The sequence below is a fragment of the Cryptomeria japonica genome, chromosome 11, assembly GCF_030272615.1.
Source record: "Cryptomeria japonica chromosome 11, Sugi_1.0, whole genome shotgun sequence".
Classification (NCBI taxonomy): domain Eukaryota; kingdom Viridiplantae; phylum Streptophyta; class Pinopsida; order Cupressales; family Cupressaceae; genus Cryptomeria; species Cryptomeria japonica.
In genome coordinates, this window is record NC_081415.1 from 529,302,225 (window position 1) to 529,322,677 (window position 20,453).

At 36.4% G+C, this 20,453-nt stretch overlaps 1 protein-coding gene across 8 annotated transcripts in view; it reads left to right on the forward strand.

Moving 5' to 3' along the window:
* LOC131050876 (uncharacterized) overlaps window positions 1-20,453 on the forward strand; it is a 149,784-nt gene that overhangs the window by 96,814 nt on the left and 32,517 nt on the right. For 7 of the 8 annotated variants that reach the window (XM_059213913.1, XM_059213914.1, XM_059213915.1 and 4 more), the window contains one exon: window positions 5,236-5,305. In XM_059213913.1, coding sequence (XP_059069896.1) covers window positions 5,236-5,305 — 70 coding nt within the window. Of the gene's footprint in view, window positions 1-5,235; window positions 5,306-5,894; window positions 6,013-20,453 lie in introns of those variants that run through there. The other variant, XM_059213917.1, reaches the window with a different exon arrangement.

Below are 20,453 nucleotides of genomic sequence, written 5' to 3' on the forward strand. Positions count from 1 at the left end.
TTATGTATATTCCTCTTAAATGTATGTTTCATGTATATATACCTCATAAGTTGCAGATATTTATGTGTGCTTTGTCTTCAGCATGATTGCTCTATTGTATGTTTTATACATGTTCTTTTCTAATTTATGCTTGGTTTGCATGCTTATGTGATTGCTCCATGTTGTCTTGTTTTCAACATGATCACATCATGCACCTTCCTAATGTATGCCCTATGCTTTGAATATGCTACATGTGTTTTCAACGTGTTTATTCCGTGTGCATTTTATATGCCTTGCTCAAATGCTTCATATCTAAAGCATATTTACTTCAGGAGTGATGTTTTTTTCAGAGTACCTACTCCATGTGCATTCTCTAAGTACCTATATCATGTATGCTTTCTGACTTACATGCAATTCTTTCTTGTCTAACGTATGTATGCTGTACATAAGTGTCTTTCTCATAACTATATATACTCACACATATGCTTCTTGACTTAAGTAAATTCATGTGTATGCTCCATGCTTTATGTACTATGTGTATTCGCATGTATGCTTCATGCCTCAAGTGTATTCATGTGTACATACGTATTCACATGTACAATTCATACCTTACATGTATTCAAATGTGTGATTCATGCCTTGAGTGTATGATCCCTGCCTACGCACGTTTTTGTGTATAATTTATGCCATATGTGTATTCATGTGCTTCATGCCTTAGGTATATTCAGGTGCATGCTTCATACTCTACGTGTAAATTTGTGTGTATGAATCATTCCTTATGATGCTTCTTCATGCCTTACGCTTTATGTGTATTCACGAATATGAGTCATGTCTTATGTCTTCGTGCATGTGCTCGTACTTGATGAGTTGGATTCATGCAAAATGTATTTTCCACACATGTGCTTTTCAGGTATCACTTGTACACCCCACAACTTATAAACACTTGTATGTGTGCTTCGAATCTTTGAGGATGTACTGTATGAAAACTCTCAAGTACGCTTAAATCCTTTCAAGGTACAATAATTATCCATCAAGACTAGGCAATAGTCTATTAAGATGTACAGCCTTTCTAATTATTTGAAGATACTGATTAGAAACTTATGGATAGCTCCAACCATCAGATTCCTAAAACCCAGTAGACACAATTAAAAGGTTCTCATTACTAAGAGTTGGTTCTACAAAGATCTAACTCCTCAACACAGTCAAGCGAGACAAGTTTCTGCAAAGGAATTACTAATTATTCTTTAAGGCAATGAACTTCTCAAGTCAATAAGGACCTAAAGGATTAGTTAAATAAATATCAATCTCTCTAATGTGCTTAGACCAAGGACACTTCAATGGATATTGACATCACTTAATCAAGAGAGTTCTCTATCAAGACTGTACACAGATCAATTTAACAAGCTCAGTAGGCAAGGATACACTGTCAACACTTCTAAGTGACCATGGAGTATAACAAACTATGCCTTAAATTGTTATAATTGTCTGTTATATCTTGGATTCATGATTAGGAAAAACTCCTCACCCTATAGATGTCAAAAAAAAAAAAAAATTTACTCTGAAATTAAGGCAAAACAATATTTCCTCTTTGGCAACAAAATATGAGGGACCAAAAAGAGATATAAAATTCATTCCTCCCAATGAGAACATTGCATTTAAGGTCATAGATGTGTGTTATATTCCTGATCCACGTCTTAATATATAAAAGGCTCATCCCTTGCTTTGTCTCGAAGAGATATCCATTAATCAGAAAATCATGAATCGTCTTATTTATGAGACTTCACAATTTTCCTCTAGGGTTGAAGGATGATAGGTAAGGACTTGAGCATTTATAAATTAGTCTTTCGACCATATTTAGGGAACAATGCAATTTCCATGGGTTGCTCAACAATCATTGACCAAGAACGTGGTTAGACATAAGAACATTGAAATCAACCAATTCAATCACCTGCATCTACACTATGAGTAACTACTGCAGCATGACCATAAGATTATCGCACCGGTACCACATGATAAGTATTTGAGTGATTCTATGTTTCCATCGGGCAATGTAAGTCAGCGGCCATTACCACGAATCCTCCAATCAGCAATAAGCTTACAAGATTCAAGACAATCGAATAATACTACATAGCGATCAACATAATGTCCTTAATAAGATTGCTGCCATGGAAGAATGGTCATATATAACTAATCATAAATTAATTAATAATTGGGGTGCGATTACCTTAGAGAAACCCAATGCTATATGGTGCGATCTCTATTAAGAAAATTGATTATTGAAAGAAGCAACTCCTTGAATAGGTGCCTCCCTCCATATAGTTGCCACTCCAAATATATGAGAAGATATAAAATGAGGCATCAAAGGTGCAGAGATTAAGGGTTGATACTCATTAGAACAATCATTATATCTATATATCTATATATATATATTTATGCTCAGCAAGATCAGATAAACATATACTTAGATCGAACAAGGAGTTAATGTGACAATGACACCCTTCACAAGAAATCAATCAAGGGCATAATCTGATATTAAGGAATCAGGTTCAGGTCAATCGATACTTGTACATTGCCTCAGTAATCGGAGATAGTAGCATATTCATAGCCCAATCCTTAATCACTCGCTAATGCCTTGTGAGGATAGGTTGCTTTGAGTAGGGAGAGGCAGAGTAATTCCTCACAAGACGGGTAAGTCGCAAGATGGGGTATGGACAGGTGTTCTTGAAATCTTGAGGGAGAAGTCCCAAGATGGGGTATGGACCTGTGTTCCTAAATCCTTGAGGCAGCTTGCTTGTAGATTGGTTTCCAAGTGCCCTAGCACACTAATTCCCCATCCTCCATTAGGGATAGGGAAGCAATAAGGATGAACCCTAAATATAATTGGTTATTGATTGTATTATGAAGAATTAGCTGCTCTCTAATCTCAAAAGCTTAATTTAAGGCATAATAATATTTATTGATGTATGTTAATTATTGGGAAATTGGCTGTCTCCTAGTAGGGGACATTACGCAAAGGAAGCTTCTCCTTATAATTTGAAGAACATTTCACTTTACGCATTGATTTGTTTTGTGTTGCATTGAAAGGTGTGAAATAAAATGCTAACAAAGCCGTCCAGACCAGGTGAATTATCCAGCTGAAAGGTAAAGATAACCATTTTAGCTCACTAATAGAAATTTCCTTCAGCAAATCTTTTATTTGTTTCATTCATGACAAGGTTACAGTAAGCTCAATAAGCCCTTCTTGAGCCTCATTCTTATTAAAACTGTTCTCAAAGAGGAAACCCCAAAAATAATCCTTATTTGCCTCTCTAATTGCCTTATTCCCCCTTATATCTTTAAGGGATGGGGCATGTTATTCTCCTAACCATGTGCATGTTCTTGAATTATGGGGCAGCTGACAGGTGACATTCATAATTGTGGACTAAGTCATGTTAATTTCTGGATTTGTAACTTTGTAGTCTACCTCATTATGACTTTGGGGTTTTGATAATGTTATACTGGCTATATATAGGGGTTTGCTAGCTATTTGTTATGAATCAAGTTCATTCTGCTTCTTATCAAAACACTGGGGAGGTCACCCCTAGTGGTTCTGCTTTCATTCTGTTATCCAGCACTTGTCATCTGCTATTATCTATTTCAAACCAGATATACATGTATTTCATCTATTTCTCAGCTATAGCCAGATCTATTTTTCATCCTTGCTACATCCTGTTGTTGATATTGTGCTAACTTGCTATGCATGTTATTGGTCATCTATGTTATGTTGTTGATATTGAGAAAATCTGTTAACTTCTCTTTATATCTTTGAATGTGTAATTACTAAAAATAAGAAAATCATTCCAAAATACAACATGAAGAACTTTTGAAGCATGCCATACCGTTGACTTATTTAGGAAACGGCTCTTTGGAAATGAATTTCCAATAAATTATTTCCCCAATTAACCTTGCAATATGATATGACCACCAACAAATAACTAATCACAAGTGAGGATTAGAGAATATGACCTTTGTCTGCAGCCAAAATTTACTTTAGTAGTGAACCAGGCCCAAATAACCACCATATTTCAGTTTGGTCAATCATTTGGCCAACGATATAACTAAAATTTTGTGACAAATGATTGGAATGGAAAAAATCTTATAAAAATAGCTGAAAATATAATGCCTTCTCATTTTCTATTATTGAATTCCTATAATTTTCACCAGATTGTCCTAATCTTTCAGGCATTACCAATCGTCTTTGTATTCTTGGATTTTCTCTAATTTAATCATCCAACTTCTACACCAATTTTGTCTAATTACCACAATATTAACCATACTTCTCATCACAGTTACTTCAGTATGTTGGCACACCACAATCATCTTTCTTTGTTGCTGTGAACTCACAACCTCAGACTGCAAACTCTAGAAGGGTGTGTCTACAAAAATTGCACATTCAAAGTATGTGTGAACGATGATAGAATAATTAGTCAAAATGAAAATATATTTTATAGAATTTTATATAAGCAATTGTGTGTGCAAGTTTTATATGTTAGCTGACTGATCTATCACATAAATGAATCTTACACACTTCTGAAAACAAAACAAATACTGCAAGACCAGACAATTGTAATATTAAAAGTAAATTTCTTTTGCAGTTGTTAGTGGCCTTTCAATGCTATGCTCTTTTTCTGAGGCATTGCTATAGCTCGTAGATGGATCTTTGGCTTTTCCTGTTGCCAATACATGCTATTCAGCGTTAAAAGACAATTTGTGAGAACCACAAAATTTTACTTTAAGAAAACATAGAAAAAGTAAAACATAAGAAGAGACACGTAATTAAATTTTATGCATCAATGCCCAATTTATGATAACTTAATAAAATGGATTACGAATAATCTTCTACCTTTCAATCTTATCTACACCACAAATTGAATGACTTGGAAATTCAGTTCCTAATTCAATTTTGCACATGTAAAATATTAAATATTTGATAATTATTACCCCCAAATATTGTGCCCTTCAATTACTGAATTGGCTAGATGTAAGTGAAGAAATGAAACCTAGCGTGTATTGCCAGCCCGTGATATCATCTGGGGTTCTCACCATCTAGACTCTTAACTTATATTGTCCAAGATACTTTACAAAATAACATGATAAATACACTGGATACAACTTTTTTCTCAGCAGCCTTTCTTTCTAATTGTCCACTACATCTTGTGCAAAAAGCATTTTGAATTTAAGAAACTAAATATGAAACCTCTGTTTTCTGTTTTGCAGATACGATTTTGCCTTTGTTGATGCTGAGAAAAAAATGAATGGTGAATACTATGAGCTACTTTTACAATTGGTATGATTTCTAAACTGTGTTTAAAGACTTGGAGAACTCACGCACTAAAATGCTAGAGTGGATCACTAACATTATATGTAACTGTGTATTGTGTTTTTGGTTATATTATTCATGTATTTGTATTACTCATTGGTTAAAGTGGCGTCAACAATAAAGTATAAACTATTTTTTTATCAATATAACTATATACAGGAAATATCAAGGTTTGTGTCTGTGGTCAAGTTCAACAAAGATAAAATTCAGATCGAGTTTGACAAAGATAAAATCTCCCCAAAAATTTAGTGATAATATTCGACTAATATAAATCTAGTTTGAATATTTTAAATATATTAGATTAATCTTAATAAAAATTTAAATTTGATTATTAAAAAGTAAAATAGTATTATAATAAATAGTGTTTTAAGACTCGCCACGGACTCACGAGTCCATGGGAGCCACGAGTCCAACTGAAAGACTCGCGAGTCTTTTGCATGGACTCGCGAGTCTTTTAGATGGACTCGCACGACCCAGAAAAAAACGTCATGCAAGTTTTAAAAGTGAGTTTTTTGTTTTTTTGCCCTCATTTGGCATTCTTGCTTGGTTATGACAGATTTGTAGGGTGTGAAGGAGGAGAAATACAAAGAGGAAGATGTAGTCTTCTCTTTAGTTTGTTCATTGTTGTTTTTCACATTTGGAGTTGGACATATCATTATATGTAATTTTGTAAACATTTATAAACCTATGCTGCTATTATACATTTTCAAGTAGAAACTATGAGTATGAATGAAAGATCCCAAATGGATCCTTTTTCTGTTGCTGCTGTAAATTCTTAATTAAACATACTATATTTTTGTAATTTGCCGGTGATCTTATAGAATAGATAGAAGTTGCAAAAAGGGATTGTTTCTTTCTGGGTTTTGATGTTATAAGTAAAGTATGTGATCAATAGCAACAACTGTGAAATAAAACAGTAAACAATGTTCATATGTAAGAACACTTAAGCAATCTGAAAATACTGCAAATCATACCAGGCAAATAACCTAGTTTTGTATTCAGCAAGAATCCATACATTTATTTGGAGTTGTTCTCAATCTGGATTGATGCCAGATGGAGGAATATTACTGGCAACGAACAAGGAAGACCAAATAAGCTGAATACAACCCTTCAAGCCAACATACAAACAAGGCGTGGTTGTAAAGGAGGCGTGGAAGCTATTGCAAATCACATGTCAGCTGAAATAGACCAGCCGCCCTATTGAAACCCCCAATATGCACGTTGAATCTTCAGGCCAAGAAGATGTGTCTTCTACCTCTGACAATCTCTATGCAATCCTGGATAAATCCATTGTCAACTCCTGCTGAGGGCTATGTCCCAGCAAGCTCAGACCTGGGGTTTGCGTCCTAGACCAAAATCACTCTTCCAGAGCAATACCCAAATTCGCAAGTTTCAAAATGATCAAAGATGCTATCAATTAGGTTTTCGTCTCCTTATAACTCCTTTCCCTTTGCAAGTCGAACCCTAAAGAATAATAAAGCTTGCACTTTATAATTAAAGTGACACTTTCCCAATTATGGCATCAAACTATAGAAAAATATCACTTCATTGCGAATAAATAGCTTAAAGCATCTAAAAAGACTCTGGGAGGTGAGAATCATGTAGCAAAGTTCAAGACCTTTCCAACGAGCTATAACACATAGGCATATCAAACCAGATGAAGCCAAAAACCCCTTATTACTCCGAAATGGCTATATACATAGCCTTATTTTAATTTATTTAATCGCTAACTTGGGAAATATTTAAATATATTAAAATATTTCCATAGATCCAATAATAGCCCAAAATAACCAACCAAACATGAATCTAACTTCGTCACCTATTTGTGACTGATGTCGGACAAGATGGGCCAACTGGCAGTCCCATCCCTAAAATCTAGGGATACTCCTAGAAACTAGGAAACACACCCAATCTTCCTGAAACTGAAACCATGGTATGGTCCCGTGGAACCTCAAATATGGAAATTGCCACAACCTCCTAAAAAGTAGGGAATCGCCCTAAAAAGTAGGAACCTCTCTCCAAACACTTGTAACTGCTCAAAAGGATCCTACTCTACTCCTTGGTCCCCCAGGTGGTCATTCAGTCAACTGCCAGTTCTCCCTAAAAAATAGGAACTGTCGTCTGAAGGTCCAAAATGGCTCACAGAGCCCCTGCAAAGCTCCATGACCCTCAAAATGAGTCCCCTAACCATGTCATTGACCTACGGGAACTCGAATGGTAGGTCAACCCCTGCTCATCTCATGTCACCTAGAAAAGGGGACATTACAATCTTCCCTTCCCGAAGATTGCTTGCCCTCAAGCAATCTGCACCTACACACTGAAAACCAATTCACTGGATCCCATATCAATCTGATAAACGTTGCTTCACCCAACCGCTGCGCTACTCTGATATAAACATTTTTATACCCAAAGTGAAACAACTCATCATGGATCCACTGAAGAAATACACCACACATGTCAATACCAGGATCGCAAATCTTTGCACTGTCATATCCATCTATCATGTCAATACTCATTATACTGCTGCTGTGAATCTGAACATCATCTAACCAGCTAAGAACTTCACTCCAATTGAAGCCACAAGTACTACCAACCATCAATGCTGATATGAATCCATCAATGAGCCAATTTCCAACAAGTAAAGTGTGTTGAATACTTTTCCAAGACCTCCAAACAGTTGTTGTAACTTTACCTATATTTCCACAAATTAATGTGCCTTCATTAAAGGTTGCTAAGTAAATGTTATGTTGAGCCATGTAACAAATGAAGTCCCTTACATGCCGATCTTCATAGCGGACTGTCAAATCTAAGAAAACTGAGTCACCAATCAATAAGTACAACACTGCCTTATCATATGAAAGAGGTGACAAAATGAAAGGTGCATTGGGAACACCTTCTATGCCAATAAAGGATAACTCATTAGTGGCTGGTCCACTATGAGCCTCATTATCAATTCCATCACCACCATGTAAAAAATAACCAATATCAGTTGAAAAATCAGAATTAGATAGCTCGTGTTCCTCCTTACCAATATGGTGATGAGTATCATGAATGTGCTGAAGTTGAAGCTTGGCCTGATGAGCTATCAACTTGGCTTGCTTGGCTCTTGCCAACCATCCTTCATTCATCCTTTTAGATTGCTCTATATCAGCTGTCCCAAAATATACAAAATCTGATTTATGATGGATTGTATTATTCACATTATCATAACCCATGATTGCACCATTTGTACATTCAAGTCTAGAATGCAAATCATTATTCTCTTCTTGACCAAAGGCTGCCATATCTTGAGGAAGAGAAGTTATATCACTTTTGTTATGAACCTTGTGGGGTGGCTCGAATGACATGCTAGAGGTTGCTGATTTGCCAAGTTCAACATACACCTCCCCTATCAAGATAGACTCACACACATCAGTCAAACTCTCCTCGGAACCATCACCATTAGGCACATTTTCTGTTTTGTTCCCATCTTCTAAGGTCTGATTTGAAAAATCAGACTCATTATGACATGTATCTTCAATATCAAAAACATCAATAACACCCAAACAATGAGTGTTTGCATGAGATGACCCCTCACAACCATCATTCTCATGCACCAAAGCATCGAAATCTTGATTATGCTCGGTAGTAAGACTGCTGTCATAAAAGTCAGGGCTCTTATGGCTTGTTTTCCCCTTGCATCCCTCTTGTTTAACACTCATATATTGCGTGTCAACTGTAGGAATCCTTCCTACAACTTCCTCCTCATGTGCCATGACCTTTGAATCATCATTGTGTTCATATGAAGGACTGCTGTTATAAAAATCAGAATGGTTGCCATACCTTTGTGAGATGTTTTCAACATTCATAGGTACCACTTCATCCCTTGTAGCATGTTCATCAAATTCCTCATAGACATTTTTACAAACCTTATTTATGGATGAGTCAATCAGTTCTTCTCTTTTTATTTGCAGTTGATATGAATTCATAGCATCTTCAGCTTCATCTGGAATACCCATAAATTGGGTGAAGGTAAGCATATCCTGTAGCTTTTTTAGAAGGGAGCAATACCCATGATAGTTGCTTATGACTGTATCATTGAATGTTTTAACAGGGGGCCTCCTCCTTGTACTTTTAGATGTAGTTGTACCTCTAGTGTGTCTTGAACTCTTTGAAGGTGTTTGATCAAATTCCCTCCCTGCTTGTTTATTTGTACATAACCCTGTCATGATGATTCTTTTTATGTCCAACTGAAAACCAAATCCAATCACACCAAGTGAATGCAATTACCACCCCACAGGTTGGCAAGATTATGCTCTGATACCACTGAAAGATCCCAAATGGATCCTTTTGCTGTTGCTGCTGTAAATTCTTAATTAAACATACTATTTTTTTGTTAATTTGCTGGTGATCTTATAGAATAGACAGAAGTTGCAGAAAGGGATTGTTTCTTTTTGGGTTTTGATGTTATAAGTAAAGTATGTGATAAATAGCAACAACTGTGAAATAAAACAGTAAACAATGTTCATATGTAAGAACAATTAAGCAATCTGAAAATACTACAAATCATACCAGGAAAATAACCTAGTTTTGTATTCAGCAAGAATCCATACATTTATTTGGAGTTGTTCTCAATCTGGATTGATGCCAGATGGAGGAATATTACTGGCAACGAACAAGGAAGACCAAATAAGCTGAATATAACCCTTCAAGCCAACATACAAACAAGGCGTGGTTGCAAAGGAGGCGTGGAAGCTGTTGCAAATCACGTGCCAACTGAAATAGACCAGCTGCCCTGTTGAAACCCCCAATATGCACGTTGAATCTTCAGGCCAAGAAGATGTGTCTTCTACCTCTGACAATCTCTGTGCAATCCTGGATAAATCCACTGTCAACTCTTGTTGAGGGCTACGTCCCAGCAAGCTCAGACCTGAGGTTTGCGTCCCAGACCAAAATCACTCTTCCAGAGCAATTCCCAAATTCGCAAGTTCCAAAATGATCAAAGATGCTATTGTAAAGTTATTTCAATTTCAATTAAAGAACAAGTTATGAACTATGTATGCTATAAATGTATATGAGGAATTATGTTGATGTCTAATAATTCTGATTTTATCTGCAGGTCTGAAAGAGAGATCATTTTATGTTTTCTATGTCATCTCCAAATGAATTCAATTGGTATATATATCATTTAGGCAACCGGTCAATTGGTGTATTGACCGGTCATGCCTTTTAGGCATGACCGATCAATGCACCCATTGATCGGTGCCTTTGTAATTATTCCATTAACACAAGGCTGTTTATCGGTTCAAAACCTTGATAGCATATTGTAATATAATATAATGATTGATCGAGATAATGAATCGGTTCATGTAAACACCGATGATTCAAAATGCACGATGTATGTAATCCAACCGGTGCAGTTGTTAACCATTGTTAATTCCAAATGAAGCGGTGTATGTATTAAGCCCGATAACAAATATGCCCGATGATTAAGCCCGATAACAGATGTGGATCGGTGCCAATAGTTATGCACCCGATAGCAAGTATGTATCGGCTAATAACCCGATAACTTATAGCATTTAATATGCTAAGCAATGTTTGTAAAATCCGATAATCATATGCAATATAAGTTTAGACATGAAGCATGTAAATAACAGAACAAGGAAGGTTAGAAATATCTTATCTTGCATAAGCTACCATGCATTAACACTCCCTCTTAGCTTTGGAAGATAGATAAGGCAACCTGCATCACATTTCCTTTTCATAACTAAGATAATGTCAATCAACAAAAATCATTTATACATGAGAAGTACCATCAAGACATATGATACAAAATAGAAGAACATCACCTGAGTATGTGACATAAAGTATTATTTTAACATGTGATAAAAGTAAGAGAATCATCACCTGATCATGTGAGAAATCACCAAAACATGTGATTTGTAAGATTCATCAAGATATCATCTAACACGTGATATTAGTATTGCCTAACACGCAATACTTAAGGATAAGTCTATGAGAAAGGTTAGTTTCTCATCATATCCAAGTTGTGATAAGTGCAATAACATTTGTAAATGTTTATCACAACATAGTCATGGCAAATCCATGACTTACCAGAGATCCAATCATGATCAATGGTTGAGATATCACCTACACGTGATATCAGTATTGCCTAACACGCAATACAAGGATAATCATATGAGAAGTGCTTAATTTCTCATTATATCCAAATTGTGATAATGCAATAACATTTGTGCAAATGTTGTATCACAACATGGTCATGGCACATCCATGACTTACCAGTGATCCAACATGATTACTGGTTTGACTATCATAAGATCGTCACCTTATGATGTCTACATACAAGTGTTCAGTATCTGAAAGATCGTCACCTCTTAGATATGAACACAGGTGGCAAGAAGCCAAGAGATAGTCCAGACATGACAAAGAAGTTTACACATTAAACATCTTAAATATATGTAAGTATAGATTACAAAGCAGATTACCTTTCTATCATACCTAAACCCTTTTTGAAGTGATCAACCTTCACTCTGGAAAGTGGTTTGGTCAGAATATCTGCAGTCTGATCTCCTGTACACACATATTCTAACTTTATCACATTCCTGTCAACCATATCTCGTACATAGTGATATGGAATCTCAATATGTTTGGACCTGTCATGAAATACTGGATTTACAGAAAGTTTTATACAACTTTGATTATCACACTGAATAAATGTAGGTTTCATAGGTTCTCCAAATAATCCCACGAGCAATTTCCTTAGCCATACTGCTTCTCGGGCAGCCATTGAAGCTGCAATATATTCAGCCTCTGTGGAACTCTGAGCTACTGAAGATTGTTTTCTGCTGATCCAGGATATCATGGCTGACCCTAAACTGAAGCAACACCCTGAAGTGCTCTTTCTGTCAGTCACACTGCCAGCCCAATCTGAATCTGTAAATCCATGTAGATCTATGTCAACCTTTTCATATTTAAGACCAAGCTTTAGGGTACCTTGTAGATATCTCATTATATGCTTTACTGCAACCAGGTGTATCTCCTTAGGTTCACATATGAACTGACTTAAGGCATTAACAGCATAGCAGATATCTGGCCTTGTATTTACTAGATACATCAGGGACCCAATCATCTGCCTGTATTGAGTGGGGTCAGTAGGTCTTGATTCTGCTGCTGCTTCTTTAAGTTTATGGAAGTTGGTTTCCATAGGAGAGGTCATGGGTCTGCAGTTTAGCATTCTAAATCTTGTCAATATGTCCAAGGTGTACTTCCCTTGGTTCAGTACAATATTATCAGAATTCTGCCATACTTCCAATCCTAGGAAGTAATGAAGAAGCCCCAAGTCTTTCATATCAAATTCTGTGGATAGATCTTTCTTGCATTGATCTATTAGGTGATTATCTCCTGTAATTAATAAGTCATCAACATATAAAATTAATATTAACATATCACCTTTATTTCTTTTGAGGTAGAGATTAGGATCTGCATCCCTCTTAGAGAAACCCAGCTTTGAGAGGTAGGTGTCAATTCTTTCATACCAAACTCTGGGAGCCTGTTTGAGCCCATAAAGAGCTTTCTTGAGTCTACACACATGAGACTTTGCATCATGAATTTCAAACCCTTCAGGTTGCTCTAAGTAGACTTCTTCCATGATCTCGCCATTTAGGAATGTTGTCTTAACATCCATCTGATGTACCTTCCACCCCTTTGCTGCTGCAATGGCTAGGACAGCTCTTACTGATGTGTACCTGGCAACAGGTGCAAAAGTTTCTTCGTAATCTATTCCTTCCTTTTGTGAGAACCCTCTAGCTACAAATCTGGCCTTGTGTTTTTCAATACTGCCATCTGCAGCATGCTTGATTTTAAATAACCATTTAGAAGACACGATAGACTTCTTGGTTGGCCTAGGAACGATCTCCCAAACATCATTCTTCATAATGGACTGATATTCTTCAGTCATGGCATCTATCCATATTTTATGTTTGAGTGCATCTGAAACATTGTTAGGTTCAGCTTTAGAGAGATCATTCATAAGTGCAATATAGTTGATGAATTTATTAGGCCTCTTGCTTTCCCTGAAGGTTCCTGAAGGAGCAGCGAACTTCTGAGCTTCTGCTATAGTTTTGGTGGCCCATAGTGGTCTTTTCTTGTGATTATCTATAGGTGGGTTTTGTGTTTCACTTATAGTTTCCTCAAGATACTCCCTCTGAAGCTCAGGAGTAGGTTCTTCTTCTAGGTTAGAAGTAGGATTATGAATTTCAGGTTCTATTGTATTTTGAGCCCTTTTGAAGGCTAAATCTTCTTCGAAGATTACATCCCTACTGAGTTCAATATTTCTCTGTCCTTGTACATAGATTCTATAGGCTTTAAAAGTTTCACTGTATCCTACAAGTATTCCCCTTTTTCCAGAGGGTTCTAGTTTTAGTCTTTTCTCTTTAGGTACATGAATATAGACCGGACACCCAAATATCCTAAGATGGCTGATATTTGGTTTTGTTTTGGTAAAGACTTCCTCAGGAGTTTTATCTTCAAGGTGTGAATGAGGACATCTATTTTGTATGTACACAGCAGTGTTGGTTGCTTCTGCCCAAAGGTTCAAGTTTAGATTTTGATCTAGTATCATGGCTTTGGCAGCTTCTACTATGGTCCTATTTTTCCTTTCAACTACTCCATTTTGTTGTGGATTATAAGGTATTGATAACTCCCTCTTAATCCCAGAATTTTTACAAAAGTCTTTAAATAATTTTGATGTGTATTCCCCCCCATTGTCAGTTCTTAAGGTTTTAATTTTGTTTTCAGAGAGATTTTCTGTTAATGTTTTAAACTCTTTGAACCTACTTAGGATCTCTTCTGATTCTTTACATTTCAGAAACTAGATCCACGTCTTCCTAGAGTAGTCATCAACAAAAATTACATAGTACAAAAATCCCCCTAGCGAGGGTACGGACATAGGTCCACATACATCAGAATGAATTAACTCCAAAACTTTGCTAGTTTTCCTAGTACTATTCTGAAATGCATTTTTGGTATTTTTACCTAAGGCACACCCTTTGCAAGCCTCTGAATGATATTGCTTCAACTTAGGTAGACCTGTGACAAGGTTTCCCATGGTTGACAAAGCTCTATAATTCAGATGACCTAATCTCCTGTGCCATACTTCATTTGCATTAGTTGCTTCATGGATCAATGCTAGATTGGGCTCTGTACATAGCTCATACAAATAGCCTGGTCTTCGACCAATGACCTTAGCGTCTTTGATGGAGGATCTCTTTGGCCAAGCCAACACCTTGTTTTCCATGAAGGTCACTCTGTATCCTTGATCTTCTAGTGCTGATATGGAGATTAGATTTCTTTTGATGCTTGGAACATATAGTACTTCTTCAAGTCGTAGTGACATGCCTGACTTCAGTTTGATGGTGCAGGTTCCAATTCCTCTGACTGGATGTGAAGAATCGTCTCCGATGGTTACTTCCTCATCATCTTTCTCTATCATGGAGTCTAGTATTTCTCTAAAGCCGGTGATGTGTCTGGATGAACCACTGTCGATCACCCATGAGTTAGATTTGTTTGAAGTATGGCTTGTAAGTGCTGAGTAGAGGACATAGTTCTCGGAGTCATTTTCTTTTCTAGATTTCTTCACTTTTGCAAATGTGGCTTGCTTCCCTTTCTCCGGACAGTTTGCAACATAGTGTCCGAATTTGTCACACCTATAACATTGAACATGTGATAGGTCTTTCTTAGAAGTGTTCTTGCCTTGTTTGGCTTTTCTTTTCTTGAATTGCTTCTTTTTGTACCTTTTATTGATGTTTGTATTTAGGACTTGCAAGTCTTCATCTATATTCTTCTGTTTTATTCCTACTTTGTTCAATCGGGATTCTTCTTGTAGACAGTCATCTATTAGTCTTTCAAACTTAGGATATTTGGACCTTGCACTGATGCCTTGGACGAATGTGCTCCATCCACTAGGCAACCCATCTAAAGCAATGAGTGTTAGTTCTTTGCCTCGGATATCGTAGTCCAAAGTTGCAAGTTCATCTTTTAGAACTGATATCCGCATGAAGTAGGCGTTGATTGTCTTCCCTTTGTTCATGGTGATATGATTTATTTCTCGTTTTAGTGCTAGAGTACGACTTGCATTTGATATCTCAAATGTCTTTTCAAGTGCCTTGAACATTTTATAAGCCGTCTCCTGCTTTCTAATGATGGGCATTATATTATTTCTTACCCCATCCACTATTATTTTAATAGCCTTATCATTTCCCTCGATCCATGTGGATTTCTCGGTTTCATCTTCTGGTTGTGCACTTTCAGTTTGGACATATGAATCAACTTTGTTTTCTCTTAAAATCATTTTGATTCTAAACTTCCAAGCTGAAAAATCTTCGCTACCTCCGAGTCTATCTTCGAATCTGATAGCGTTGGCCATTATGGAAATGTGATGTAGTTTGTAACTTAGTCCTTGAATTTTATCAGAATTGAATAGCCTTAGGTTCGATTACCTTGGCTCTGATACCATGTAAAGTTATTTCAATTTCAATTAAAGAACAAGTTATGAACTATGTATGCTATAAATGTATATGAGGAATTATGTTGATGTCTAATAATTCTGATTTTATCTGCAGGTCTGAAAGAGAGAGATCATTTTATGTTTTCTATGTCATCTCCAAATGAATTCAATTGGTATATATATCATTTAGGCAACCGGTCAATTGGTGTATTGACCGGTCATGCCTTTTAGGCATGACCGATCAATGCACCCATTGATCGGTGCCTTTGTAATTATACCATTAACACAAGGCTGTTTATCGGTTCAAAACCTTGATAGCATATTGTAATATAATATAATGATTGATCGAGATAATGAATCGGTTCATGTAAACACTGATGATTCAAAATGCACGATGTATGTAATCCAACCAGTGCAGTTGTTAACCACTGTTAATTCCAAATGAAGCGGTGTATGTATTAAGCCCGATAACAAATATGCCCGATGATTAAGCCCGATAACAGATGTGGATCGGTGCCAATAGTTATGCACCCGATAGCAAGTATGTATCGGCTAATAACCTGATAACTTATAGCATTTAATATGCTAAGCAATGTTTGTAAAATCCGATAATCATATGCAATATAAGTTTAGACATGAAGCATGTAAATAACAGAACAAGGAAGGTTAGAAATATCTTATCTTGCATAAGCTACCATGCATTAACAGCTATCAATTAGGTTTTCTTCTGCTTATAACTCCTTTCCCTTTGCAAGTCGAACCCTAAAGAATAATAAAGCTTGCGCTTTATAATTAAAGTGACACTTTCCCAATTATGGCGTCAAACTATAGAAAAATATCACTTTATTGGGAATAAATAGCTTCAAGCATCCAAAAAGACTCCAGGAGGTGAGAATCATGTAGCAAAGTTCAAGATCTTTCCAACGAGCTATAACACATAGGCATATCAAACCAGATGAAGCCAAAAACCCCTCATTACTCCGAAATTGCTATACACATAGCCTTATTTTAATTTATTTAATCGCTAACTTAGGAAATATTTAAATATATTAAAATATTTCCATAGATCCAATAATAGCCCAAAATAACCAACCAAACATGAATCTGACTTCGTCACCTTTCTGTGACTGATGCTGGACAAGATGGGCCAACTGGCAGTCCCATCCCTAAAATCTAGGGATACTCCTAGAAACTAGGAAACACACCCAATCTTCCTGAAACTGAAACCATGGTATGGTCCCGTGGAACCTCAAATATGGAAATTGCCACAACCTCCTAAAAAGTAGGAACCTCTCTCCAAACGCTTGTAACTACTCAAAAAGATCTTGCTCTACTCCTTGGTCCCCCAGGTGGTCATTCAGTCAACTGCTAGTTCTCCCTAAAAAATAGGAACTGTCGTCTGAAGGTCCAAAATGGCTCACAGAGCCCCTGCAAAGCTCCATGACCCTCAGAATGAGTCCCCTAACCATGTCATTGACTTGCGGGAACTCGAATGGTAGGTCAACCCCTGCTCATCTCATATCACCTAGAAAAGGGGACATTACAATGAATGATGAAATTTCAAATATTGCGCGTTTGTAGATCATATGACGTGTAATGTTTCAATTATGGCTCTAAATTTAAGAACTATAAATATATTGGATTTATAAATAATTAGAAATCTAAATTAAATAAGCAAACCAAAAAATATAAGGTTTTTTTGAAAAAATCGGATTTAAATAAGAAAAGTTGTAGAAAAAGAGAATTTTTTTTTTTGTTTAAATTTGAGGGCATTTCCATAGCATAGGTATATGGAGAGAAAATAAAATAAAGTTTAACCCATGAATTGTCAAAAATAGATTCTTGTTGTTCATATTCATATCACTAATTACATTGCATTGCACAAAGCATACTTCATAGTACATAAATAATGACTAGATGGTGAAAGTTGTACAAAGTTAACATATAAACTAAGTACAAAGCTCAAAAAACTCAAATGTAGCCAATGACTTGCTGCTACAAATAGAGCTATGCTAGAGGGCAGGAGGTCTTGATGATGAATCTCTTGGGTAAGAGCTTGTCGTAGCTCGTTTGATAACATGACGATCCACGTGGCCTCTGTTAGGATCTCAAAATCCTTAGGCTCACTAAATGCATTATCAGGAGCAATCCACTCAGACTTTGGATCAATCTCATCATTGTCAATTGGCTTGTCATCTTCAATAGTTTTTGTTTTTGTCCATGTAGAAATTAGTCTTTGCCGTACAAGTGAAAAACATAATGAATGCAACTTCAATTGATTGCAAGTATATTAAAAGTCTAACGTTGAACTTTATTTAGCTTCAAGCGGAGATTGTGGTGAACAAACACTAAGTCATTCATTTGTTGTTGTGTTAGGCAGTTGCATTTCTTGGAATTTATGTGTACAAACACTCTCTAAGTATGCTCACAAGCAGATGAGTTGCATGGCTGGTTCAAAATGTGTCTCACCATTTGTTCAAGATTTTTGGTTTGGTGACCAAAAAAATCCCACCATTGTGCTAGAAAACGCATTATATGGAGATGATATCATGTAAGACTATCTTAAAATATTATTACATTTAATGATCATGTTCACAAAACAGAGACTGTCAAAAGTTTATAGTCTACCTATTTGGAAGGTCTTTATGCCTTTCATGACAGCCTTAGATGAAAGAAAACCCCTTGCTTGCTTGTACACATTGGAAACTTTGACGTAGCTGCACACAATTGTTCTGAGTTTCGGAACATTTTCTCCATGCATATGAACAAGCTCTTGTATGATCTCAACATCATTATGTCTAAATGAAGAGTTATAGAACAACGTTGAATTGAGATAGTATCCTATAGCATGGAGAGGAGAGCGCATTTGTCGATCCCATCTATCAATTATGTCCCATAATGGCATATACTTGTGTCAGTTATTTTACATCCTACCCATCATCACCTTCTTGGCCCTATCCATGGCCTCAAACAAATATTCCAGGGGGGATTTATTCCCATCCACTAGTCTCAAGACTTTTACTAGAGGCTCTAAAAATTCAACAACTTGCTCTACTGCATCCCAAAATCTATTAGAGCACATGTAGTCTATGATTTCTATGCCATTTTCTTGATTTGTGAAGCTAGACTCAATCCACTCGTTTGAAAAAAAACATTTGTTTCAAATTTATTTTTTGTTGGCAAAGAGTCTGTAGTGCAAGGAACTATGTGCAAATCTTTTCAACCTTGGTCGACCTAGCTCCTTGCCCTTTGTGAAAGAGCACATCATACACAAAACCCGCACATGATTATAGAAGAAGAAGAACTAGAACTTTTAACGTCCATGAGGCTAAACATTGAAAGCCTATAGATAAATGTCGTAATTGTGCGAGCCTTCTACAATACCTCCTTAACCCATTCAAGTTTTCCAATGTCCTCTAGGGTTAGATCAAGGCAATTTGTTGTACATGGGATAAAAAACATGGAGGGTTATTATTGAACAGTCTGGAATATTGAGAGGGGCGGGTGAATCAATATTCCCTTTTAAAATTAAAAACCAAACTTCTGAAACTTAGCTTATTATCAATTAACCTCACCTCAAAAGAAATTCATGCAATATAATTGAAATGCAAGAGATACACAACCATAAGACAGACACCATATTTTTATACGTGGAAAACCCAAATGGGAAAAACCATGGAGAGGGTTAACTCTCAAAATAATATAACTAGTTATATGAGATTACAAGGCTTACTACCAGAGGGCTCACTGCTCGGATTACAACGGCTTATTGTCGAAAGGCTCACTGCTAGCATCTACATATGCATACGTTCAGTTCCTAATAAGCCCAAATATCCAAACAGCTGCTTGCAGCAGATTCGGTCAAGAATCTTTGTAACTCAATTACAATCCGCTTGCTCCAATCTACTATCTCACCAAAATTGCCTTTCTCCTTCAACACGAACACACTCAACAACCACAACAGACAAACACTCTCACATCATACATAATACTCACTCATCATAACATACATATACTGATAGGTATATGCACTAAGTCGGCTTCAAGAACTCTTTCCCCAAGAATTCTTTTCCATTGGTCTTCTACATGTTTTTGTCAAGAATCTTCCAATGGTCAGATCACACATTACATTCACTGGAGCAAAACCAAAATCAAGGAAAACATTCAAAGTTGGTTAGACCCGGAATGATCATATCCTCGAACTTCGGCAAGCACGTTTCCGAAGCACAAAAACACAATCCAACTTGACATAAAGAAATTAAGATCATGAACAACGTATTGCCAAAAGATCATCATCAAAAACCAAAATGCCGAGGAATGCAAAGCACTGCAAACATTGTTGAACACCATCATTGTTGAATACACTTCCAAAGCACCAAATTCAAGTGCCTCAACTGAATCCAAAATTTGGTCAACATGAAAGCATATCCACATACTGTCAACATATGTTTCCGGAGCAACATCCTTCCAGAAAACACATCTACAACAATTGTAACATAAGCTTCTTGACATAACAACAAGGTTTTTCATCTTCATACATACATACCTATCTCCCACTGTTTCGCAATACCTTCATACATACATACCACTAGACTACAACACCTTCACTCT